The sequence below is a fragment of the Pagrus pagrus genome, assembly GCF_965226575.1.
Source record: "Pagrus pagrus genome assembly, chromosome: 20".
Taxonomy (NCBI): domain Eukaryota; kingdom Metazoa; phylum Chordata; class Actinopteri; order Spariformes; family Sparidae; genus Pagrus; species Pagrus pagrus.
Window position 1 is genome coordinate 17506122 of NC_140207.1, and position 26591 is coordinate 17532712.

Below are 26591 nucleotides of genomic sequence, written 5' to 3' on the forward strand. Positions count from 1 at the left end.
AATAACAATTTGTCAGATTCCCTGTGTTTATAAGACTTCAAACCTGGAAGAGAACATTATAACATCCCAGAATTCAACCTTCCCACCCTGAGCGGATGTCAGAGGAAAATCACCTGTGAATAAAGTCTATTGCTCTGACAGAAAGGAGCGGAGTAACAATGGAGATTTTTCTGTTCCTATGCACTTTGTCTTACAGTACATACATTTTCTGTAACATTAGCTTGTTTGCATACAGAGGGGACAGGAAAGTCTTGTCACTACTTGTTTTTCATCCCATCTTTCCAGCTGCAATTATTCTCTATTGACCCAGTACGTCAATATCTCCCCCTCCTTGTGGTTATGAGTGATGACAGCCATTTCCCTGCTGTCTGGACTGCAGCATACAAGACTGCTCCCTTGTCATTTCCAATTTTCAAAGATTGAGATTTTAGATAAATAAACCAAAGCATGTGGCATCCAAATCCAAATGTGAGTGGTTACTCAAGATGTCATCAGGATGGAGGATATCCACCAATACACCACTGCTTTTAACAGGGACTTTATAACTCCACTCCTCCATTAAACTTACAAATGTTGTTTTAAAAACAAGCAGCAGATTCCATGTTTTCCCCCCAGGAAATTGTCCGCTTAAATGGCTTTGGATTTAATTACAGCAGTTATTATCGATTAGCTCTCAAGATAAGTCGATTTCTTCTTTATCCTCTGTGACAAATAATCAATAATTGAGACGTTTACTGAGCTGACATGCTGCAAGAGGACGATTTATAGCCCAATACACTCTGACAAAGATCCTTCCCTTGTCCGAGATATTTGAGAGGATTTTAGTCGAACCAATACAGCTTCAAATACCATGATTCAAGCTAAGTGATTATAGCATCTTTCAAGTTGTCCTGATAGCATTTAGTTTTTTAGAAAAGTTAGACAGTCTTGGTGAAAAATGTGCCAGTTGTGTTTTCAGCCCATTTCTCTCAGTGTCCTCAAGTTGGCAAGATGTGATGCTTATTTCTCAGTCTTTCTCATTCTAATTCTTTGGCAATCTTTCTCAAATCACATACGCACACACAAGCTCATATTTTTGGTTGGTGTTTCTCAAGAATTGCCATTTCTTTGGAGAGAGGGATGGCGAAAAGGGGGGTGGTTTAGCTGTGAGTTCATTTACAGGCTCTGTAATGTGTGTGATGAATTGGCGTCAGCTTAGACGGCGAACTCACCGATAGAGCAAGCTTTGTTTGTTTGGTCAGACGCAGGAATAGAAGTAAAGAAGCAAATAGGCTAAGTCTAAAGGGGAGGGCAGTGTCTGAAATAATGGAAGAGTTATTGACTGACAGGTATGACAGTAAAGGCTCTGTCACACCAGTGTCGCAACAAAATTCATCCACACATCTTTGCTGCTGCTATAGTGGTTGAACATGCTACCAAGCCAGGAACATGTTTCGTTTGTTGTTAAGACCTCTAGTGGCCATACAAATTACTACGGCAGCAAAGGAGGCTCTCAGGTGAAGTAGTAGGGTATTTAAGTGATAACGGTCACACAGGGTGGAGGTCAAGCACAGGATTTTCACCCAGGAGACTAAAGTTTGTGTCAAGTGCGAAAGTGAAAATCAAGTTATTTTAATTACAGTTAAGGTGTGTCACATACCTAATGGAGCTGAAATTACAGATTGTCAGGGATCATAGTTATTCTAACCCAAACCATATTTTTTTCCTTAACCTCACCAAACTACACTGCAACACTCATGCCATTTTGGGAGTCACTTAGAATCGACCTATTTAGTTGCTTGGGTGTGAGAATGTGTAAGATCCTCATACCCATGAAGGTGTCGGTCAGCATGACAGGTAAGTGTTGTTGTGTGTATTAGTAGCTCAAAGTCCTGCCCTCTAGCTGTCAGAAATACATATATTCTGCGTGTGTCAAAGCGCAGTAAGCCCGCCTGTGTAATTCTGAAATTTCATACTCCACACAGGTCATGTCCAGCTGTCACTGACTTCAGCGATGATGTAAAGGTGGTGCGCAAGTGACACATTAGACCACTTGCTACACATTCAACTAATATGCCTGGAAAAACAACATTTACTAACCTCTTTATCGTATAGATGGTAGACCGTGCTATGACTCTTGGCTCGGGATAACACCTATCTGCAGACAGGTTTTTTTCTTTATACGAGATTATTTTGGCATGAATCTAGCAGGTGAAAACCCATCAAAGAGGGGAGACCTCTCTGAACAAATGATCTGTAGCACTAGAGTGCTAGGATTTATAGGGGATTTGATGAGGTCTTATCTTTTTATACAAGGCTGCTCTGGTCAAGTGTGACAGGTAATCCTCCCTCCTACCTGCTGATGTGGAGTGGAGAAAACAGGTATTTCTGTCGCGCATCAGAGAAGAAGGATTCTCATAAAGGATTCAGAAAGCAGCTGCTGGAGGTAATTGAGTGGCACACTTGAGTAGCCCGCGTCGAACTGTGTACATCAGTGAACGTGTTCCAGCTACCATCAAAGCAGCAGACAATATAACTCTGAAGTCAATACAAGGGAGGACAGGAGAGCTGTGTTTGATGTCGAGGAAGTATGTGAGAGCAAGCTAATGCATATCCCCAGTTGTTCAGAAATACATTGACTTGAGCATGGCAATACGATGAAGAGACAGGTTAATTGAACATCCTGTAATATCCACATTAGTCTGTATTGATCTAACTGTCCTGCAATAAGAGTTTTTATGGCAGCTTAAGCCACGATTGCCAACCATACACACTCACATAATGTATAATGTGGATAGGTAGCAAATATATGATTGTCAAAGGGATCAATTTTTGGATTGAACTGAATGGAGTTTTTGTAAGATTCCAGCCATTACGCTTTAAACTTTATATTTCTGAAAGGTCGATCTCCCTTGTGATAATTCAAGTGGATTTAATGATTCACTGTATACGGAAGGGAAAAGGATGAACTACGCTGCTTGCAGAGACACGTGGGTGTTTCTCATTAGTCCGACTATTGCATCGCCTGTTCAAAACATGCTATCCGGCAAAAATCATCTGGTATCGTGAGGGGTTTACAGATCCAATCTTAAGCCTCCTGAACTGCACAACAACAACTGAGAGAAGCATCCCAGAGCAGCTGACTGTGCTGCCAAGCAAAGGTAAACATTGTAGCCCAAGAGGCTAATGTTAGCGAGCACTACTGATGACAGAAACTAAAAATCTCATCGCCAGTTCTCGCTGTGTTGACTCATCCTGACTCATTTAATACTCTGCTTTTGTTTAGTTTTTTCTCACCACAAAGCGTCACAAGAGCAAGTTCTCCATTTCAGTCTCCGTTTTGTTTACGTCTGCTTCTCCATGAGATCACCAGAGAGAGATCGTGCCCTCGCTGCTGCACAGAGTGCTGTTCGCTGTTTTGTTTTTTCAGGTTTATTAACAGCAGCACTGCTGCTGGAACCTTCTTCCTCTTCTGATTCGACTGTAGTCAATATTTTCAACCTGAGGTCTGCAGGAGCCACTTCAGCAGGACAGACATTGATAATCCCACTGCCCTCTCCTGCTGTATCTCTAAACTACTTTTTCAAGGAGAGCAGAACAGATGAATTTACCACTGACTAAAGCCTCAGCAGCATACTATTTCTTTTTGTGTTGTTTCCAAAGCATCAGGCAGAGAAAAGGTTTGCTGAGGAAAGGTCGGCCGTAGAGATGGTAGGCTGGTTTTAACTATTGGTCATTTTTAATAGCGATGAGGTTTTTCTTACCCTCTGATCCTTTTATTGTGCACCTTTCTACGAGCTCTGTTGATGTTTTATTTTATTTTTTTTCAAATGATTTGTCTAAATGAAAATGTTATCAATATGACCTTTAACATCTTATACAACTGTTGTAATTGTGGATCATAAAGTGTGCAGACAATCCAGTTGTTAACATTGTAGCTGTCAATGATATTTCAGTAGACACAAAAACAGAAGAGCATGAAACAAGCACAATATGATGAGAGGCCATCCACGGCTATGCACTAATGCATTCTCGGATGGAGATCAGAAGGTCAGATCCAGTATGAGAACTTGAGAGAAAGAAGAATAATTATGCTGACGAGTTGATAGGCAGAGGCGTCTGTTTCTATCTCTGCAGCACTTCTGCCTCCACACTTTAATGAAAGGTTTCAAGTCCATGGTCTATAGATACGACAGACTACAGAGTGAAAGAGATGCACTTCCTTCGAGACTGCCGTTATGGTTTTCAACTTATATGGACGTGCAGACAGACGGGACCGTGCCTCCCCCTCATCGATCATCTATTTGCTCTCCAGTTACTCTCATTATATTGGCTGATATGAACGAAGGAGAAGTTAGATTTTCAATCACAGGGCAAACACACGTGGACACAAAGATTTATGAGGAACTAATTAGCAGTTAAAACCTCCTTTGAGTGTCCTCCTTCTTCTCCTTTTATTCCCAACAGAATTGCAGTGACTACAATTCACTTTGAACCAGTTTTTATTTCTTTAATTTCTCAGTGGCTACTGGCATTTTTAACTCCGGGAATAGCATCATCAGTATCTTAACAAGTATTGAATGGATTGCAATAAAATTTGGTACAGATACTCATGCTCCCCAGAGGACTCATCTTAATGACGTCAGTGGTGCCACCTGCCGGCCACGTTTTCACTTATCCTATGAAACACCATCACATCTACTTAATGGATTGGCACAAAATTTGGTACAAACATTCATGGTTACCAGAGGATGACTTACTATTTAAAGCAGCAACAAAGTAAATAATCCATTTCTAACAGGATTTGTGGTAACATGATTACAGCTACTACGTCCAGTAATGGTACCACCTTAAATTAAGTGTTTACAGGTGTTTTTCAACCTGCTGGATCACTCTTAAGCTCTTTCAAAATGGCTCATAAAGATTAAAATGTAACTTTAACAATAAAGTAATAATGGAAAGCAGAAGAGTAATTCAGTCAGATTTGCCTGCATGATAAGCAAAACAGACACAAAAACTTGATGACTTCCTCATTGTCCATTCCTTGATAATTGATATTCCTTCAGTCCATTAGAATCCACTTATCAAAGGAATCAAAAAAGGTTTTTCATAAAATGAATCCAAGCTGTGAACATTTTCCTGTGAAGTCCATTGTTCACTGTCCGCAAACCATCAAACAAAAGCCTTGCTAATGGCTTCTCTCTGTCAAAATAACACGACTAATGCAAGCACCATCCCAGCCTGATTGTACTTACCACTCCAAGCTTCACTCTTAAATGAAATCAACAATTCAAGCACTCGATATAAGTATTACTTTGGAGGATGCATGAAGAATTGATCCTTTGATTCCCTGTTAATAAACAGCTACAATCAATTATTTGTTATTATTGTGTATTCTGAGTTCTGTTCTGCTCCTGCAGGATGAAAAGGCCCGCTTCACTCACAGGCAGCTTAATAAAGACTTAGGAGAGACTTCTCCGAGTCTCTTTGAAGTTCTGAGAGAAATCATTTATTAGTCCTGCCCCAGTTTAATGAGGCGACGTCAACATGAGAATTCAGATTTTTTTTTAAACCCTTTCTTGAAAATCTTGCTGAAGCTTTCTATACTTTCAACAGGGGCGCCCACGTAACTTTTTCATAGGGGGGAACAGAAGATCTTGGGGTGGCCCCTGAAAGGCGGGGACGGACGTGGGGTCTGGCTGGCTATGCATTTCTTATTTTCATCTTATATTCATTATTGATTTACAGTAAATAATCATTTTGTAAATGTAAGATATCAGATTCAAGCATATTATGGGCACAGTACTCTTTGCTCACAAGCATTTTACGCAACTCATGATGGGAGGGGGGACACTCACCAAGGGGGCGGGGCAACTGCAATGGGGCAGTGGGCGTTAGCGAGTAGGGGGGGCATAGGGGTGACCATATAGACGTCATCATTATCATGCCTCCCCTTGGGACACCACTGACTTTTGAATAGTTCAAGCTGCTCTAAACTAGGGCCGATGTTAGTCAAATGCTGTGAAATGCATCACTCATACTGACAAATCCCCTCAGAGTGAATTGAAATAAGCAATTATTTGCATTTTCCTTTGTAGATTTTCTCAGTATTTGGTTAAAACTTGATATATCTAAATGGATTTATACTCAAATCTACGATCCCATTTAATTGTATAGAATTGCATAAGCCTCTGACTCATGGCAACAACACAGCATTTATCTTTTTTTTTGCATTTATTATAAATCCATTACAGTTATTTGTCATCCTTCTGGTCCTATAGAGGTCATCAATTTCTTACTACCACTTAAAAAGTTTCCTCTTCCTTCATATAGAGGATATGGCTCAGTCTGTGAACTTAGGAGTAAAGTTAGTCAGACTACCGACTATAACACATTATCATGGCAGCAGCACCTGGGGCTTTACACAGATTTGTTCCTGTTTCCTTTAATACAGGCTTCTGCAGCTCAGACTCATCTTCCTGCCTTCATCTACCGCGTGAGCAAACCTCTCTGTGCTGGCTGGAACTCTTTGGGAAGTTCTGGACAGAATGGAAAGCCATTAACGGGCTTTCCAAATACGGCTATCCTGCACGTGCCGGCACTGAGTCACCCATCCTGTGGAAACTCCTGCTGTATCTGTGTCAAGAGTGATGGCTGCAGGGAGAAGAGCTGGATGTCCATGATGTCCCATGCTGCAGTCCAGCCCGAGATTCTTCATTTTATGAAACAATAATCTGCATATTTCTTGCTTTCTAACAATTCTATATGACAATAGAGCTGACCTAATGGGATTGATTAGTCCAAAACTAATATAGAAGATGTTACAGAGGTGTTATTCATCTTTACATGAGGACAAATACACCAGTCTTGTACAAAGGATCCAATTTAGACTCATGTTATTTGTCTCAAATGAAGGGTGGTGAGGTGTTTTGGCTGATTGCACGTGATGAAAAAATAATTCCTGTTTATCCTGAACACCCCGAGACGCCAGCTTATGTTGCTATTTGCACCGATTCCACAATTATCACAGTGGGAAAATGTGATACAATCAGCGCCTCTGTTCAAACCTTTATAACGACCACAGAGGGAAAGAAAACATTGCTTATTGTCCCAGTTAAGGCCATGTTAAAATAGCACAAAACATGAGACCCAAGAATAACAACACCGACTGAGGCTGCCTCTGCTTTTTCAGGCCTTTATCAAACCTCTCATGACCAGCTGCGAACAAGTGTGTCAGACATGAACAATGGGGGAAGCCATGAGCTGCTAAAATTAATAATAATAAGAAAAAAATAGTGGACACAGTCTGGATGTTTGGGTGTGTGTGTGTCTGTGGGCTATTGATATCACGTACATGTGTAGTCATTTTCTTAAGGGGAAAGGTCAGTGGAGAAAATCTGCAAAAGGAGGAAGCACCTGTTTTCTCTCTCATGGCTCATACAAACACACACACACATGCACGCACACACACGCACACACAATGGGCACAGTGTTATGTAGTTTAAAAGTCTACAGCCATGTTCGTTGCTCCATGAGGCTGTACTGAAGCACAGCTGTACTTTGAGCAGAATGCTAACCTCAGCATGCTAACATGCACACAATTAGTGCCAAAAGATGCTGCATCTTAGTTTTATGAGTTAGCATGCTAAATAGGGTTGAGCGAGTAGCTGAAACAAGTATACGGTACAGATTATTTCCTTTTAGTATAATGTGGCAATATCCATTCTTCAAGTTTTAAAAGTTCTCTTACTGTCGTGATCAAGAAAACTGATCTGAAGCTCAATTCTGAGGCTGTTATGTACATGGCTTTCTAATAACTAATAAACATGGCAACTTCCAGAGGACCCATATCCTGGTAAGCCCCACCCACTCTCGTTTAAGCCCCGACCACTTCCAGTTTAAGCCCTGCCCACCCTAAGTACACACATACAGGTGATCACGGAACGAGGTGCACACATGATGTTTGTCAATTTAAAAGATGATTGTCCAAGTCAAGAAAGTCGTAGTTTGTGATAAAACTAATGAAATATAAGACTGAGAAAATACGTAATTAGAAAAACAACAGAGCGAGACAATGTAGTTCACTGAGCGGTTAAACATAAAACCAGGTGATATTTTACCATCTTAACGACAAACTGCGACTATCTACTTGTCTCTCCCCGTTGGCTTCTGTACAATTCTTCTTTGCTAGCTAACATTGTTGGCATAAATCACAAAATACAAATGAGACTAAAGTGAATGTTTAGTGTTTTTACCCATGGACAAATTAAAATGTATATTATGACCTTTGGTATATACTTTGCTGGAATCAATCTTTGCTGGAGAAAGTCAGAGAGTGATGAGGTGAGAAGAGGTCGGTAAAAACGACCTAATGTAACGTGAAAAAAACATAATAAATTAACTTTATCCGTGAAGATGTCTGATAGATTTCCATTAGCACTGGTGGTTGTTCAACAATGCCATACTTTTCGCTTCTTTTGTCTTCTTTTCATTGCCAGAGCCCTAGAAGATGAGATTACATACTGTGTTTAATGGATCTCTGCGCGGATTTAAATTCATCCTCAGAGGACCATGAAAGTCAGAAACAAATTTAATTGCAATCCATTCACTTGTTCTATTTCGCAAACTACATTTTACTCACAACCACCAACTCCAATCCCGAGGTGGTGCTCGAGAAAAAAGCTAAGTATTTAGACCACACCCTGGGACATGAGATACACCAGCACAAAAACAGTGATAAACTGAGGACAGCTCGGAAAAGGTAGAATAATGCTTTCTGACTTTTCACTCATAGCTGTCACAGAACATTTTCTGTTTGATATTAAGCCCCGGAAATTTCAATTCAGTTCAAATTTACTGCATTTCCAATAAATTGCACACGTTTGTTTGAGCATAATCGTCATAGCGTGGTGTCAGGGGTGAAAAGCACACACTCACAGAGGCTGCAGCTCCAGTTCACTCTGTTCTGTTGGTTTTCAGCACTTACTGCAAATGGATAAAAAATTAAATTTATAAGCATGGAAATGCAGCAAACCATAAAAAATGCTGCTTTCGATTAATTTGCAAACATGTCACACTCTTCTGTTTGGTTTGTCGCTGCCACGAGCACAGTTCTGTTTAGGAAGCTTTCACATTTTGGGAGAAATGTGTTCATTAGAGGAAACTGTGAAGCTGTGTTTGGCAACAGCCTCTCAGTAGTATTTGGGTGACCTGGGGAAATCAACTCACTATCTTTCATCCACATGAAGGTTTCAGTCAAACATTTGTAAAGCTCCAGTGCTCTGCAGCGAGCAAAGTAAAGCTCTTCCAGCCTGGGAATTGTTGTTCTGCAGCTAATGATGCTGTGAGATCCCTGTTTCCTTTCGGGGCGCAATAAAACACGCTGTTATTATTCGTCCTCAAGCTTGGGATTGGCTTCCTTTGTGCTGGCCCTGAAGGAAACAATTTCCACCCATCTTAAAGAATAAGCACAACTTTTCCTCACGGTAAATGAGACGCCCAGGCTCAGCAAATAAACACTTAGCCTGCCACATCTATTCAAAGCATTTGCAACCTGCTATTCATGGCCAATTTGAGTGTGTTTATTGCTTGTTTGCTACTGTGACTGACAGCGTGGTGGGATGGAGGGAAGCTGTGCTGTTAGTGCAAATCGTACTGAACGCTGTAAACACAAAGCTAATAATGTACGTACAAGCTCATTGAAACAGACACTGGCAATAGCAACAATCTGACTGAAAAAGGCCACAAGTTCCAGCTTCTTTATAGTGTTGAAACCAATTCCCATTGGAATAAAGGGATATTAAAGTGCCCCATTTCACATAAAACAGAATAAACGTTTCACCTCAACATGTAACTCCCATTTTGGCTCTGACATTTATTTTACAAGCAAAACCCCCCAAACCATCGGTGAGTCATTCTAGTAACATAATGAATTGCTGTAACTATTAAAGGAAGTGGTAACGAAGACCCCTGGCGACTGCTTTGTTTACTGCCGGATATTTGTTTACATTCAATTACATTCTGCTGGAAAACAGGAAGGCTTTGCCTAATGAAGCCTTTCAAATCCTGTCGGGCTTCAGCTTAAACGAATTAAAATAACGAGACAAAAAGGCAGCAGTCTCTGTCTCTCTTTGTGATGATGTTTGTGTGTTTGAGTATGCGGTTGTGCAATCAGCCCCCAGTCGGTATGCATGTGTGGAATTTAAAACTACGTTCTTCCTGATTGCACACACCTCTACCTGATGACAATTTTACACACAAACACAAGAGCACCTTCCAGCAGTGGCGAACACAGGATGTTTGAGGGGCGGGGGCGAAAGAAGTAAAAAGGGCACCAGCTGTGTGCGGAGGGGCACCAGTGTGCAGAAAGTTGTGACAAATTTATAGTGAAGAAGGGAACTTACGCACATTTTATCTACTGTATTTTGCAAACTCATGTTAAATGAGGACACAGCTGATAGGAGGAGATAAGATAGAACTTTATGCATCCCAAGCTAAATTGTTGTGCACCAGATGCGGTACAAAGTCGGAAGAGTGAAAATACAGAATAAAATATTATATATGTATATATAAAGAAGAACAAATATAAAGAAATTATCAATAAGGTGCAGTCCAGGTGTACAAACCGCTGCAGACAGGGCTGGAGCCTCCCAGATTGGGACCTATTTGATTGGATCCGGCAGCTCCTTCATTAATATCCAAATCTGTAAATCATTTTTGTGTTATCCGTTCTGTCCTTTTCTGGCATTTTAAATGGGATTTGAAGAAGTGGGAGAGAGTGTGGTCAGGTCAGGCAGTGGCGCCTGACGACGTGAGTATTACCATGAAGAGCACTGAGCACCTTCAGCCACAGTTTATATAAACCTTGTCGGAGTGTTTGTTAGTAGGCTACTTGTTATTGAGCATCAGAGGTCAATTATTCTCATATTCATGCTTCAATCTCGAAGTTTAAGTTAAACTGTTGCTGTGTTAGAAATGATTTAATGAGTGGATACTGAGAAACTCAAAGCACTGCAAACAATTACGCCAGATTAGGCTGGTTTTAACGATTTACCTCACATTTAGAACAATATTTGGTCTTTTGTGAAGAATTTCTCAGTGGCTTTAACCACCATCCTTCCTGCTTCCAGTGTTTTTCCTTTCAGGTCTCGGAGGATAATCGGCATCATTCTCAAGGAGCTTATGTCATTGTAGAACAGCACATTCTCCTTTTCAGCAAATGGAAACCCATCTGCGATAAAAACCAGAATGATTGTTGGGTCACCAGGCAGGTCAGAGAGAGACAGGGAGAGGGGAAATAGGCAGACACTGAGCCGGATAACAAGCAAAGAAGAGAGATAACAACGAGGCAGGGAGCACACAGGTAGATAGCGTAGATACAGTAGATATAGATTGATAGACACTTAGAGGACCTGTGGATTCATATTCTTTGAGAAAAGTAATTGAAAGAAAGAAAGACAAAGAAGGCTGCATGTTGCCTCCCACCCACAGAGCCACGCAGCGCAGCTTCTTTCAGATGATGAGTAAGTCAGGAGGATAAAGACAAACAAGGAAATGGAGAAAATGAGCAAACTGTGCTGGATAATCAAAGATATCAGAGCAGCAGCAGAGAGAAGAGCAAAAGATGAAGAGCAAACAAAGGACATGATATGAGCTCACCAGCACTATACCATGTCCTCCGCCCCTCTGAGTCTATTATTAGCTTTATTGGAAGGAGCTTCGTCTATTGTCCCACTTATTGATTTAGGTGCTCTGATAAAGTTCATTCTCTGTATCTCTGCTACATCTTAAAGGTCAACACCGCAGCGGCTACTCATCACTTTCTTGTCACTTTGATGTACAGTCTGCCGCTGAGGGACTCCCCAGAGATCCTCAACCTTGTGCCTCTGGGGTTAATTGAATGATGACATCAACTAGAAACTTTGCCCTTTCTTTCACATTTTAAAAGTAAAAAATCTAGTGAGTAAGTACACGATCAAGCCTTACCGAGTCTGACACGAGCTGAACTGAGTCATTGCTGGTGTGAAGTGATGAAGTGTTCAACACACAGTGCAAAAGCAATTCCTCTATCACCCGTACCATCTGTAACCAAGTGTCAAGGTGGGTCGCTGAATCCATAAAAATCAATTTAGTCCATAATGACTTCTTACAGTGTGTCAGTGTGTGTGATCCTCTCCGCCTTTGTGAGTGCACATACTTATTTTTATGTGTGAAGGTTGATGTACAGTGCTCGAGTACAAACGTTTGAAAATCAAATAACTTCTAAAAGTATGAAGAATGGCGGCCTTGGGCTGTAAACAAACGTGCATGCTATAGTCACTCTACATAGTCTTTACTGTCTTTCCTGGAAAGGTAAATTTCTTTCCCGTAAAGATCAGGAGGAGGAGCAAAACTAGTGTTGAGCTTGGAAATGCCATATTAGTATTATGGCATGTAAACCTCTCTTCTTAAAGAAAATGACAACCTATTGCTTTGCTGAAATGTCACAGTCCTTATTTAATGCATACATTATTTCTCCATGGAAAAAAATAACTGTGCTTATCCCACAAACACCTTGTACCAGCTGCTGCTGGCAGATTTGATTGCACATGTGCCACCGAAAATAGGAAAGCACAGAAATATGAAAATGTTGAGTATATTTACTGCGCCTGGAATGTACATGGATTTCCTTAAAGCTGCTGTAATATAGCAGTATTATTCATATTAAAGACCCTATCCACACATCTACTAAGGCATACAAAGAAATCTCTATTGTGTGTCTGACATGGTTTTATGGTTTAATGTCACTGTAACAAATATCACCGCACATTTAAGCAGCAAAACTAAAAGCTGTGGTTATAAACTCAACAGGACAGAGAAAACTGAATGACACTTTAGGTTCTTAAATGACTATTATCAGGGTCTCAGGATTTATCTGGAGGAAGGCTGCTTCATGGAAACTGTTTTATTTTATGAATCTGAACTGTGCGTGTGACTTTTTGATGTGTAGACTGACACAGAACATTAATTAACATGAAATATTAATCGATCCTGTCAGGGCTTTTAAATAATCAATGGAGTTTATCGGCTGTTCCTCGTACGCAAATGCACATTTTAAGGGAGAGATACACATATTGTTTCTGCTGCTGGAGGATCGATGCAGGTAATGTCATTAATATTTTCCTCAGTAAGACAGGTTTCACCCACCTGTTACTGATCAAAATGATAGGATGATGCTCCTGATCAGTGAGGTGTGAGGTCCTGGGGCACCCGGCTATTAAAGGGAATGTGACAGGACCAGTGTTGGGTAACATTACTTTTAAAAGAACTAACAGCCTAATAATAGGAATGACAGATGCAATATAACAGTTGGAGCTTTTTATTTTGCAACAATCTGACAGCGAACTGGGCAGACAGAGGCATGCAGCATCAGGCACAGCTGTTTCAATGAAAACAGCCGGAGAGGAACAGAAACAGAGCGAATGCTTCAGGGATTTAATTTTATTTTTGTGGCAGCAAGACAGCAGTTTTTTTCCAGTAACAGATTACTTTTATGAAAAACTAACTAAATAACAGAACACTTGGAATTGTGTTATGCCCAAAACACACCCATGACTAACGAAGAGTCTAAATATAAGCCCTTTGCATATTACTTTGCACCCAGATTATCTGCCGTTTAACTAGTAAAAGAGAGTTGCCCATGCACATGCCCTAAACACACTAGCGCCTTGTGCTTTACACCATGCGTTAAGATCATTTAGATCGTTTAAAATGGGGGCCCATGATGCCTCTCTACTTGAATGTGAAAGATGTCATTTATAGTGACAAACCCACAGAGAATTACCACCTGCATCTGCAGCTCTACAGAGCTTTACAGCATCTTTCATCATGTTGTTTTGGTTTCCGGGCCTGCATCTTGACTGCTTCTGTTCGCTCCCAGCATTCTGATCAGCGTCGTTTTAGCACCGGTGTGCAGCTGTGTTGATTGAAAATTCAAAGTTAACAACTAGCTGGTGAACATAGCCGAGCATTTATCAGCGAAGAGTCACTCCGTATATTTCTCCCTGGATTTGGTTGCGACCAAAAACGGAGCGAAAAGAGAAACAGGCAACTGCATGCTAACAAATTTAGCATGTAACATGATACTTTACTCTGTCTCTTTTCTTTCTTTTTTTCTTTTCCTGTTCTCTGTCATCCTCTGAGGCGTACAGGTCAAATTGAATGTCTCCCCCATTTTCTTCATCGCCTTCCTGTGTCTCTCATTGTCTCTTTTTCCGTGTCGCTCATTGTTGTGTGTCATCTTCTGAGGAATCCTTGTTGAATGGACTGTTTTCATCTTTTTGTGACTGTACATCCTCATTTTTATCGGACTTTCCCCATGTTCTTCAATTACCTTGGACTTTCTTTTTCCTAGGAATGCCCTCAGTACTTTCTGAAGGGCAGCTTTCTTCCTGCCTTCTCCTGTTCTTTCCCATCTTTTTCCTTCTTGCTTCTCATTTCACTGTCCTGCTGCACTCCTCTGCTATTCTTTCCACTCTTTTCCGAAGCCTGCTCACTGTGTTTGTCCGCATGTCTTCTCCTGAGATATCTGATGGATCCTCGTCTGTGTCATCGCTGTCTTTCTGTTTTCCATGTCGGTTTTTGTTACAGCTGTCAGCAATGGCATAAGCGATGTCCTTCCATGTCGGAAAATACTCAGAAAGTCCAAGTCAGCCTCACAGAACTTCTCTGCTGTTTCATTGGAGCGGCATGAATGTGTCTTTGTCTTTCTCTGTCTGTCTTTCTTTCCTTCTCTCTGTCTGTTAATCACACATCGATAACGGTTCAATTGATTTCCATCATACTTTGTAGGTTTGTTGCTGAGGACTCAAAGAGGTCCAGTGCCGAATTTAGTGGAAATTGGACAAATGACACTTTCAATATTAGGAGAGTTTAAATAAACTTGCAACTCAAAGTGAAAGAGAAACACACACACATACACAAACTGAGCTGCAAAGTCAGAGAAAGTCCCTTGTTATGCAACATTGTATCATCCAGGTGCAGACACTGATTAGTAATGGGGCTTTTTCAAACACATGTTGGCTCTGCTTGGCTCCGCTTGACCCATCAGGGATTTTCATTTCCATCACAACAGACTAGAAATAAATAATGAAGCACAGATCCTAGATTAGCACTGTAGAGCCAACTTTCTGATAAAGCAATGAAATGTCACCACTGTGTGTGTGTGTGTGTGTGTGTGTGTGTGTGTGTGTGTGGCATTGTGCTTTGTGAATTTTTTATCCTGTAGCAATCTCATACCTGAGTTTTAGCGTGACACAATATCCTCTTCAAATTGTGCATTTATCCTGTGTCCATCATCCACCAGGTGCTTCTTAAAATACACTTTCTGGAAGGTGAATTTAAACTCTGAACCAGATCGTTATTGGATCTTGGTCACCCAAACCAGAATGCTCTTTATGGAGTTAGTTTAGTCTGAAAGATCGAATGCGAATTTGTAAAATTAATTAATGAACCTCATTTACATATCCTCCTTTGGGATTTCTGGTAAGTATCCAAGATCTCACCTTTTCGAAGATGGGTTAGGGATAGCAGAGTGATTACATTACAATCATTTCATTTATCATTCTGCACCAATGTAAAAATACACTTCATCTGAACTGTGTATTATCCCAGTCATCAAATAAATCCATGTCATAAGCATTTGAAGATTTGCTTCAAGTAATTCAGTCAAAAGTCTCTCCATTTCTCCAGCAGTCCTTTTCAATTTGAGGTGCAGTCTTTGTTTTCTGATTAGGCATCTGACATATAGCGTCTATTGTTGTCGCAACGCAGCGGGGACATGGAGATCAGATGATGATTAGATAAATGAATAAAATATAGACATATTAACAAGACAAGTTTGAGATTTGTTTTGTAAATTAATTCTCATATATTTATTTTGCCTTCATTTGAAAGTGCAGCCAAAGAGAGACAGGAAATGGGGGAGAGAGAGGGGATGACGTGCAGCAAAGGGCTCTGTGCAGAGCGCAGCAGCCGGACCGGGCTTCAGGGTTTGGACTGACTCAAGACAAGCATATCTGCTCGTTGACTGCACTCCACTCTGCAGGATGCTGGATATACCAACGTTAAAACCAAACTCTCCTGTACTTCCCTGGAGCCAATGAGCACAAGCTAATAGCGTGCATCACCAGTGCCCCTCTGCCAATTGTCAGAAATATGCAAAGGGCAACCATATAGACAGACAGATCCCTTGCGTTACAGGTAGATGCTAAACATGAAAGGACTAGTCTTGAGCATACGATAGCATGATAAGATTGTCGGTTACAGTGTGACATTGTTATTGCATTAGACTGAAGATAACTGCTGCTCTGCCCAAAGCCCACAGATTCATAATGCATAATCAAAAGGGCCATTGTAAATTCATGAAGGTGTCATCTAAACATACCTGCGCACACTTAATCCCACAGAGCCCAACGCAGTCACGTTTTGCTGCACTAATGCATTATTAGTGATCTTCTTGTTCTCAGGTACACTGCTAACAGTTTTTCCCTGTAATTCCTCTGTCATTGTTAATGATTGATAAGTATTGGCGGGGTGAACGGGAACATTCCAGAAGAAGGACCACAGTGTTACGCTGTCATGTGCAGAGATGATACTGATAAAAAAGACCCTGAGGCAGTTGTTGGAGAACTCTTCAAAGTGCTGTTGTTGTGCTGAAATAAATCAGATTAAGATAATCATATTATCAGATTAAGGCATTACGATTTTGAGTCAAATTAATTCTTTTTCCCCTGTGAAGAAGGCAGACTGTCTGTATATGACTTGTACGACAGACCTGGAGGAAGTGTGAGGTTGATATTTGAATCTGCGTTTGTAGCGTTAAACTGGAGAGTAACTGCTCTTTCTGGCAGGTATGTAATTCAGAGCTGATGGCAGGCTTTGCTCAGAACACTTTAATAATAAATGAATCTGCCAGCCTCCTTGATCTTTGTTTGGACTTGTTAGTGGTGTTGGGAGCAATGGACTGAGGGTATCTCGTATCTGCCTGTGTGCGGTGTGTTTGTATGGGTATGCCTCATAGATATATTCCCATGTATAAGCCCCATGAAGTGTCATGGTTCAATGCCAGCGCAGCCATTGTGAATTTTCTCTCACACTGATGAAACAGCACTAGAATTACTCACACTGTACGTCACAGCTCCATCACCTGCTGCGCGGAGCTCTGAGTCAGAGCGCTCCACTGTATTAACACAGTGATTGTACCCACAGTGAGTGTGTTGCTCATGATTTTGACTTGACTTTGGATCCCACTTGTGAAACTCGAGATGCTCAGTTGAACATCGAGGCCACATGGCTACTCAGTCTAAGCATCCTTTGCATATTTGTCTGCATGAATGAAGTATGTAAGCAGATCTGGGTGATCAGATCAGTCCTGTGGCCACTCTAGAAAAATCTTTAACCGACTGGGTATGACATAGAGTGAATTACAAGATGTATGAAGGATGATATTTCAGTATCTTTATTGATTTACTTTGAGAGTCTGCTCTAACCTTTTATGTCTGATGTAACCCGGTCCTATCAGATGAGCTCACACACCGACGTCAATGCTGATGACATGGCCTTCTAAAACAGAAGCAAGAGAAATGGAGAGTGATCACTTCGCCCCCGAACAATGTCAAGTCTCCTCCGTCGCACCAGTCAATCTCTGTATCTACTATGTGTTTCCGTCGTTGTTTCGTGTTGCGTTGCGACACTTTGAAGACACTTTTCAGATTCGAGCACCAGATGTTCTGGACTGAGAAGGAGCTGTGGAAATCTGATTCGATTCATTTTTTAAACCACCTACAAAATGTGACTTGAATTCACTTTGTAAAAATTGCATTTCATGTGTTTTTTTGCTGTCCAGACAATACAAAATCATTCTGGATATTAGTGACGTGTCGGTTATCAGTGAGTTGGCAATATGAGCCGGCTCCTTTAAGTGAACGATGTGAGCAAGCTCCCACCTGAGTAATTTAAGTAATATAAATATAATTTCACTGGGGAACTGAGAGCTTGTAGAAGCACATTTCAGTTTGATTGTCCCCTGAAGAGGCATTTTGTGATTTTCCCAGAAGATGCATTTGTTTGTTGTCCATGTCGTTGACATTGGGCATCCCCTCTAGATGTACATGTTTTTCGTTTATAGCTTTATGTAGGTTGGGGCTGGTTTGTAAGCACTTTACTGCCAGTACCGCCACAATATGTGCACACAAACCAATCACAGGTCAAAACATTTGGCTGAATTATGAAGGGAAATAAAATGAAGGGCCGTTGGGGAGCTCAAAGAGCTGGCTTATATTGCTGAGCTTGAGCCAAATGAACTGGCTCCCTCGAAAGAGCTGGAATTCCCATCGCTACTGGATATGCCAAAAAAAACGAAATTGGGCAGGAAGTTTGACCAAGGCCGTAGTCATCCTGGAATTGTCGATGTCGCCACCAGTTCTTTGGCATATGTTTGGTGTGTCTGGGCCTTCAGGGTTAGTCTCTGTTTTTCTTTTATTGTTTTGATGATGATTTGCCCAAGTCTGCATTCATACTGTTTCCTCAAGTAGCTTCATTATCTGTACAGGCACAGCAGGCACCACCTCCCAGTTTAATGGTTCTTTTTTAATGATGAGTATGCTAACTATCAGCCTCACACACACTTAATATCCTTTTTTGTTGGTTCTTTTCTTCTTAATACAAATATGGACGCGTACATTTTTACCAAATCATAATTTTGATGTTTTCAGAACTACACGATATTTCCACGCAAACCCCTGACAACTATAACCTCTTGGGTAGGCTACACAAACCGCTGGTTGGGAATGACTGATCAATTTTATGTTACAATAATGGTTACATTTCTTTTGATACGACCTCCACATTCATTACACTGTCATAATATATTCATAATGTGCGAATAGGTCTGACTCAAACCACAAATGCGATCTCCTAATTAAACACCACTCTCTCTCTGCCTTTGCTTTTTGGTGTTACTGTCCACGGAGATCACCAATAATATAAAAATGAAAGAAAATGGGTGCTGCCAGATTAAATGGGGGCATCTTGGCATTATAATCTACACACTGTACCAGTATTGACCAATGCTTTTCCGTGATAATGTTGTGTTTTCCCAGATGTTTTTAAACTTCGGCTTTTCATTGCATCAGTCTTGTCTTGCCTCCTTCAGTAAGTCTTTGTGATGAAACAAGTTGCCTTGCAGAGGGAACAATCTGCCCTGAGGACTACCCTGGAAGAGGTAATGTTGAAGCACATGCTGCTCTCTGTTGACTGTGTGCACTCTGGAACAAGATAGATGTTGACTGCTGTGTTTCTGTTGTTCCCATGTTGACGAGCGTCTGGAAAGACAAAGCATTTCCATTTGAGAGAGAACATCAACACGGCCGCATTCTCTCCTGGCCGCTGAGGTAAAAGCCATTTACACCTGCACATAATTGCTCACAACGATCAGAAACTAATGGAGGAAATAACACAGCTCCAGTATGTGGCTGATGAGGAGCGAGAAGGAGAGAATTCATTCACTGGCACACAGGCGGTCTAAATTGGACACACCTAGTTAAAATGCAGGGTTGATATGACAATGGGAACATCCGTGGTAATGGTGTGAATATATAACACGCCCTTGTGTGTCATTGCACAAGGACTCCACACATTTTCCTGTCTTCTCATTAGGCGAGTGTGACAGGTCAGGCTCAGCTGTAAATCGATGCAAATCTTTGATTTTCATTCCACACGTACATTTTCATTCTGCTACAAACCAACAATGAGGCACTGAGATGAATCGGGCAGCACACACCTCCTCCCCCATCTGCTCAGATATCATCGTTATCCTTTCGTTGGGCCTCTGCGCTCCTTCAATGCTAGATGTTTGTCGTCTGGCTTTCTGCTGCTTTCGGAAGCCAAACTCCAAACTGATGAAAAATACAAAGCAATCAACAAATTAGTTTTGTGATAATCACACAGGCAATTCGCACAGAAATGTCAGCTGTATCAACAGGAACCCAGCCATGCCAAACCAAGCTCCCAGACTCTTTTAATGAAACTGATTCATATCACACACTCAGAAAAACGCTTCTTTTGTGGGCTCCTTTCTCTTTTCTCTGCCTTCACTTCAAAACTTATCAGTCAACTCCTGTTTTAAAAAGGTGCAATACATGTTGCATACACCTGTTGAATTCATGCTCCCAACACACTGGGGCAGCGTATCACCAGAGTAACTGCTGACTGCTGCAAACTGTATTCCGTTTATACATTCATGATTTTAGCTGCTGTTAGCTTCTTAGCTCAGTTAGCTGTGCAGCTAGCCAGACAACAAGAGGAGTTTTTGTGTGTACACCGCTGCGGCAGGAGCTTTGGACCACTGCTGGGAGAAAGAGGTTTTCAGGCCTGGGGCTAGCTGGTTAGCATGCTAACTTCAGTAAATATCTCTGCAACACATTACATATACATCTTTAATATAATGACAGAACAGTTATAATAATAATTTGAGTTAATTCTCACCTGCGAGGTTATATTTCCCCCTTGTCAAATTGTGTGTTGGTTGGTTGGTTTGTTGGTTTGTCAGCAGGATTACGCACAAACTACCAGATGGTTTTCCACAATACTTGGATGGAGAATGGGTCTTGGCCCAGAATAGACCCCATTTACTTTTGGTGTTGATCCAGATAAAGGGACAGTTCCAGGATTTTGTTCTTACTTTGTTCTTACTTACAGTGAGGTGGAGATTATTATTCCATCTGCATCGATTTGTTGCCCTAGTGTTTGACTTTGAAGCAGCTGTGGGTGGTTTAAAATCTAGAGTGATACCGGGCTTTAGAGTCTGATATTGGATAAAGCTTGATTGAATTAAATAAATTAAAATTCCTACATAATGCACCTTTAACCAGATGATGAAGCCAAATGTCTGCAAAATATTCAGAAATCTAAATACATTTACAGTATTGTCCAAAAGCTGTGTATCAGGAGAGCCAATATAATATTTTTCTCTGTGTTAGAAGTATGGAAACCAGGCTGTCCTTGTTAGGAGTCAAGAAGACAGAGCACTCCCCTTGGAGAAAATAAACAGACTGGAAGAGGAAGAGATTTCAGCTTTGAATAAATGGGAATTGATTTCTGTTAGAGGCCCGTAGGCTTTAGAGAGGAAATGCATTCTGCAGATATTTGCATAATGGACATCTGTCTTGTTAGCAAGTCATATCAGCAACTGTTTTGGTCCCGGATTACGAGCACGGTTTGTCTGGAGAGCAAACAAGATGATCGGCCGGGCTTACCTGTGAACCACATAGAGACCACAAATAAACACTGCAGATCTGGCATAAGTTGGCCTTTATTTACTCTACTATATGAGTTATTGTATTCTGAAATGATTATACAATAAGTTCATTTTCAATACTTTAAAAAGTCGCTGTAATTGCTGAAATTAAATACTAAACCATGACTGTGGCTCATGTGTGTATTCACAGGCTTCAGGTGACTGCGAGACTACAGTCAGACACTTTAACCACACCAGCCAGTCTGATTTGCCGCATTTGCTCATACCCAGAGAGAGATCTCACACACCCTGCTGATGACACTGTCTGACAGACTAATTGACAAAGTCGACTGGGGGCCGTTCACGTCAGGACGTTTAAAGGATTTGGGGTGTGTGGTGCACACATGAGCAAGCTCAAGAGTAATGTAATGTAATGTAAAGAAAAGTTGTGGTTACTTGTGAAAGAGCTCCATCTAAAGGCCAACAGGTAAAGTGTCTTTACATTCCTCTTGACCTGCACTGAATATAAATCAGGCATGTGTTCCTTTAATTATTTTTAATTAAATAACCGCTTCATATGATTAATTTTGTTGTTTTGCACTGGTCTGTGCCTGCAGAGTTTAGTGTGTAATTCCTGGATCTACTACCAGTTTTGTCTTCAAAATAAAAGCACACTTTTGGACCTATCATTATGTAGAGCCTGCTGAGTCAGACAGGTATTTACATGAATATCACAAAGTGAGTAAACAATGTTTTTTGTTTGTTTTGTTCAGTTTTTACACTGAAATCCACCAACATTTGATGAACCTGACCACCGTTGTCGGTGATCACTTTTGTTTTGAAAGTACCAGATAAGGTGTGCTTTGTTGTTGTTGCCAGGTAACCAAAGAAAAAGGAAAATCTGACAGCTAGCGTTAGCAGGCTGTTAGCTTAAATTACACTTACAGACAGAGGAGGTTATGAGGTAATGTATATTTTATCCCACGGCCAGATTATGGATACACAGATTTAGAGCTGAAGGCAAAGCAAGATGAAAGTTTGAATTTTAATGTTCTATGGAAGCCTTATGAGATTTCTTTCAAGGCTATTTCTGTGAAATGGAGGCCAGTAACTTGAAAAGTAAAGCGATTTCAAATCTGAAAACTGCCTGGTGAGTGAGTGTGGGTTGGGAGGGTGTATCAGTCATAGTATTTGGCATTGATTTGTAAGGTGATGTTGCCCTGCGAGAACATGAAGCTACTGAACCTGAATCAGTGTGGGAGTGCACACACTGACCCCTAGTGGGCTCTGGTCTGCTGAATGAGAGGAAGAGAGGACAGCGGTGTGATGCACTGACCTGCACACTGATGTCCCTCTGCGATAAGACGAACACTGAACTCGAGTCAGTGAGAGTGCACTCACCGAAACATGCATCAGCTCTGCGAGGCATCCATTTCAACGTTTGAGAAAGAGGCTTTCAGGCCTGGGGCTAGCTGGTTAGCATGCTAACTTCAGTAGATATCTCTTCAACGCAATTCACAGTCTTTGACATAACGTCAAAACTTTAATTTCTTCCCATTCTGTTGACAATGTGAGTTTTTGAATGTTTTAAACTTAAATTATTACATATTGCAGCTTTATAGATAAGCAATGAGTGGTGTGCACAAATAATATATTGTATTATTGGACTATTATTGATACATTATCAATGTGTACACAGCATTTTAATGCTGTAGCAGGTGGAGCTTATTCTGCCTGAGGGTAGATTAATCTATAGCAACTGATCTTTCTTTTCATGATCACATGCTTTGTATGTAAAATCAAAATCTGTGACATAACTGCTAACTATAGCCTTTTGATAATACAAGTGGAATCAAAAGTCTCACATTTCCCTACGAAATGTGCTGGAGTAGAAGTACCAAGTAGTGGAAAATGAAAGTACTTGAGTAAAATACAAGCACATATGTCAAGATTGTATACAGTACTTGACTAGCTGTCATTAACTGGCCTCCTCCTCCTCCTTTAACCTCTCTCTTTCCTCATACACCTCCAGTTTACAGGAAGAACAGCAGACAGCAGCCAGAAGAATTCAGCGGGCCTGGATAAGATATGTGGTGAGTGCTGCTGCCGTGGGCACACACACTCTTGCATATACTCGACTCAAAGTCAACATGCATCAACTAAAACTATTTTTTCTACCCACACTGTAGTACAGAGAGGTCTTCAAGTATTTCAAAAATCGCGTCAGCCATTGCAACCAGCAGGATCCACAGAAGATGCTCAAAACTGTCAATCCTAGAGAGGTGACAGAAACCATGCTCTTTAAAAAATGAAAAATATATGTATATATGCTGTGTAACGGTAAATAAATGGCGGAGTTTGATTTTCCCACGGCAGGCAGAGTTGCTGGATGCTGCTGCGGGGGTGTTCATCAGATTTCGACTTGGAGGGGTGAGAGCCGAACAGAGAAACATCGCTCATTCACCCAACAACTACATAATGCAGACGTAACTTCTAACATCTAAACTTTACCTTTGCCTTCAGATGACTTTTCCACCCAACATTTATTACAAGATCTTCACCCATCGACCCGTCACAGACGTGTGTGCCAGCAGCCCACGGAACTACACCCGACAAGCCCTGAAGCAGCCTGAGGCAAAAGGCTCGCCTGTTGTGCAGGAGGACCGATCGGGATGGTACCAGCGTATGGAGAACAACAGCTGGAGGCTCTTCTGTTGCAAGGTGAAGAAGCCTGTTACTTAGAGTCTGATGCCCTTGTATTAAACAGATAAACGGCCACATTAAACACATTGCCTAAGCTGAAACACAATGCTCTCAGGCACTTTATTCAATTAAAAACAAAGTCGGATATAAGTCCAACTGTTAGCCGCTCACAGCAGATTATAAAGTCTTTGCTCATGTGCTTCTTCTTCTCTCTGGTAGGTGGTACCCACAGCTGACCCCGCGGAGGTCGGCGCCAACAAAAGAAAAGACTTCCACTATTCCAAGTTGCAGCGGCGACAGGATGTAGACGAGTGGAGGAAGAGGAGGAAAATGGAATGGCTGACGCAGATGTGAGTTTGAGGAGGTGTGGATGGCCCGAAATGAGAGCTCCATGTATTTGTCTGTCCCCGATAACTAGTCTTCTGCTGTACGACAGCTACTGAGGCCTAAAATTGGTTTTGAAGGGCAACAGTAAATTCTGGCCTCAGTTCGTGTCTAACCAAGTGTGTATTATTATTTAAATTCATTCACAGAGCGAAGCATAGGTCTCTCTGAAAGTCAGCTTCCTGTTGACCTTTAGAAAACGGCAGGTTGATTAACAAAACACTGCTGTTCTGATTGTGTATTAAAGGTTGTGAGTCTTTATTCCCTGTGGCCCGAGGGGACATTTGAAAAAAAGAAGCTGCGTCTTTTGTACGGAGATATCAAATAATGGACTATGATTAATATACACAACTGTACAAATGACCGAGGGCATGTTTCATTTAGGACTCCATCTTTTACTAAATTAGAAATCACAGCCTGGGGAATGGGTTGAAAACATTTTTATCATGCAGTGAGCAGAGTATTTTTTTTAGATCGGAGGGATGTTGGACAGGCTGTTATATCAACAGCTACTGGGTGGACTGTCATGAGGATGGATGCCACAGACTTTGGCGATCCCCTGACTTCCCTCTAGAGCCAGTTTGAGTTTGAAAACGATGGCTTTGAGTGAAATATATCAACAAGTATTATATGGATCGTCATGAACTCTGGTGCAGATGATCATGTTCGATAATCCTCGATAATCCCCCCTGACTGTTCATCTAGCATCATCATCAGGGAAATGGAGGAGTCCTGGAAAACAGGCAACAAGGTCTAAATGCAAAAAAAGCAACACTGGTAATAAATTGGGCCAAAGTGTTGCATCACTGCAGGGCTGAGTATTTCTGGAAGCCTGATTAAAGAGATGAGATGCAGCTGGGGAGGCTCTGCTCTAATTACACACACGTTGATTTGTGTGACTGTTGAGGACTTTGCATTGACTTACATTCATTTGCTGGAGTCTTACCTTGCCCTTACCCTTACCTTGACAACTGGCCCACAAATCTGCTTGAAAGGTTGAAAACAAGAATCCAAAATCCAAAATCCTGAGCGACAAAAACCGACTGGGACAAAACCAAAAAGCATCAAAGAGCAATACAAAAACTAATTACAAACCAGAAACTCTGAGAACACAGGCAGGAATCCAAAAACATGAGGGCAGAGAACATGAGGAGTTACACAGAGAAACCAGGAACAAAACAGAGAGAGGGGAGCCTAACGAGAGGCAGGTGAAACTAATGGGACAGTCAAAAATGGTGGAAACAGACACTGACAGGAAGTGGTAAGCAGAAGATGACACACACGGATGAACCAGCCAAAATAAAACCCGAACCATGACACACTGAATTAGGTGGATGATGTCCCAGGGGAAGATCTAACACATTAGCATGTTAGCATTAACATAGGGTGTAAGTCAAAACACCAGTTTGCCTCCCAGCATGCAGCAGGCCTTGACAAACTATCCCATTAAGGGCCGTGTGGCTGCAGGTTCAAAAAATGCCTCCCTTACATGCAGGTATAACCGGGGACGTCTGCAGACTCACCCAGCGTGCCGATACATGGCGACGCTGGTGGGGAACTCAGCCCAGGAAGCGACGGGCGTCACTGAAGAGAAGGGAGACGATGAGATACCGGAGGAGTGGGAGCTGGACGAGCTCCTGGCCTGGACCAACACTCTCAACTTTGAGGAGTAAGATGCACAAAGTCTGAGACATTCTGATGCTTTGCAGCTGAAATGTTGGTGAAAATGACTGAAGGCGTGTTATTCTGGAACATGTTTTAATACTCTGCTCTTTTGCCTGAGCAGTTACATGGAGGAGTGGAGATGTCTGGCCTGCAGTCACTCCTCTGAGAAGAGCACAGGTGAGAATCATTGCTTCATAGTGTGTGCTGTACTGCCACCTGCTGTTCAGCTTTGGGAGTAACAATGCTGTGTTCCCATCTGCATACTTCTCATCTACTGTGATACAAAATATTGATCACCATTCTGTTTTCGGCTCTATCCCTTTGTCCCTCTCTTCCCCACTTTCTGTCGTCCTTCTCTTCTTTTTCCAGATGTTCATTCACATCCATCCATGTTAGATCCACATGAGACTGCTGCTGCTGCTGCTGCTGCTGCTGCTGCTGTGGCTGCTGGAGACAGTTAGTAAGAACAGAATAAAATCATTTATGTTAAAACCATCCTGGTGCGAATGGGCTGTGTGCTTTTCCAAAGAAGTGGACACGTTGTTCACTTACTCTGTCACCAGTTAAACAGGCTTCATTCAAATAA

At 41.5% G+C, this 26591-nt stretch overlaps 1 protein-coding gene and 1 long non-coding RNA gene across 4 annotated transcripts; one reads left to right on the forward strand and one right to left on the reverse strand.

Moving 5' to 3' along the window:
* Positions 1-18948: 18948 nt before the first annotated feature.
* Positions 18949-25827, reverse strand: LOC311249307. The gene is made up of 3 exons (XR_014621150.1): positions 25304-25827; positions 19799-19913; positions 18949-19340 (listed from the first exon to the last, which is right to left on the reverse strand). It is a non-coding gene; the product is annotated as an uncharacterized lncRNA (long non-coding RNA).
* On the forward strand, positions 22132-26500 carry LOC311249306 (protein MFI-like). 3 transcript variants are annotated; one of them, XM_084340237.1, is made up of 9 exons: positions 22132-22217; positions 23286-23346; positions 23443-23535; positions 23630-23683; positions 23777-23974; positions 24176-24306; positions 25836-26009; positions 26127-26182; positions 26375-26500. In XM_084340237.1, the coding sequence occupies exons 1-9, from the start codon at positions 22213-22215 to the stop codon at positions 26464-26466; spliced, it is 864 nt and encodes a 287-aa protein (XP_084196363.1). In that variant the 5' UTR covers positions 22132-22212; the 3' UTR covers positions 26467-26500. The 3 variants fall into 3 exon arrangements, with proteins under 3 accessions (XP_084196363.1, XP_084196362.1, XP_084196361.1); XM_084340236.1 differs by having other exon boundaries at positions 22159-22217; positions 23268-23346; XM_084340235.1 differs by lacking the exon at positions 22132-22217 and adding an exon at positions 22242-22403.
* Positions 26501-26591: the final 91 nt, after the last annotated feature.

Coding starts and splice junctions, on each gene's coding strand:
- LOC311249306 (XM_084340235.1), top strand. CDS start 22,351: ATGGAGGCCAGTAACTTGAAAAGTAAAGCGATTTCAAATCTGAAAACT. Junction 23,975..24,175: donor GGAGGCTCTTCTGTTGCAAG/GTGAAGAAGCCT, acceptor TCTCTCTGGTAG/GTGGTACCCACAGCTGACCC. Junction 24,307..25,835: donor ATGGAATGGCTGACGCAGAT/GTGAGTTTGAGG, acceptor CCTTACATGCAG/GTATAACCGGGGACGTCTGC.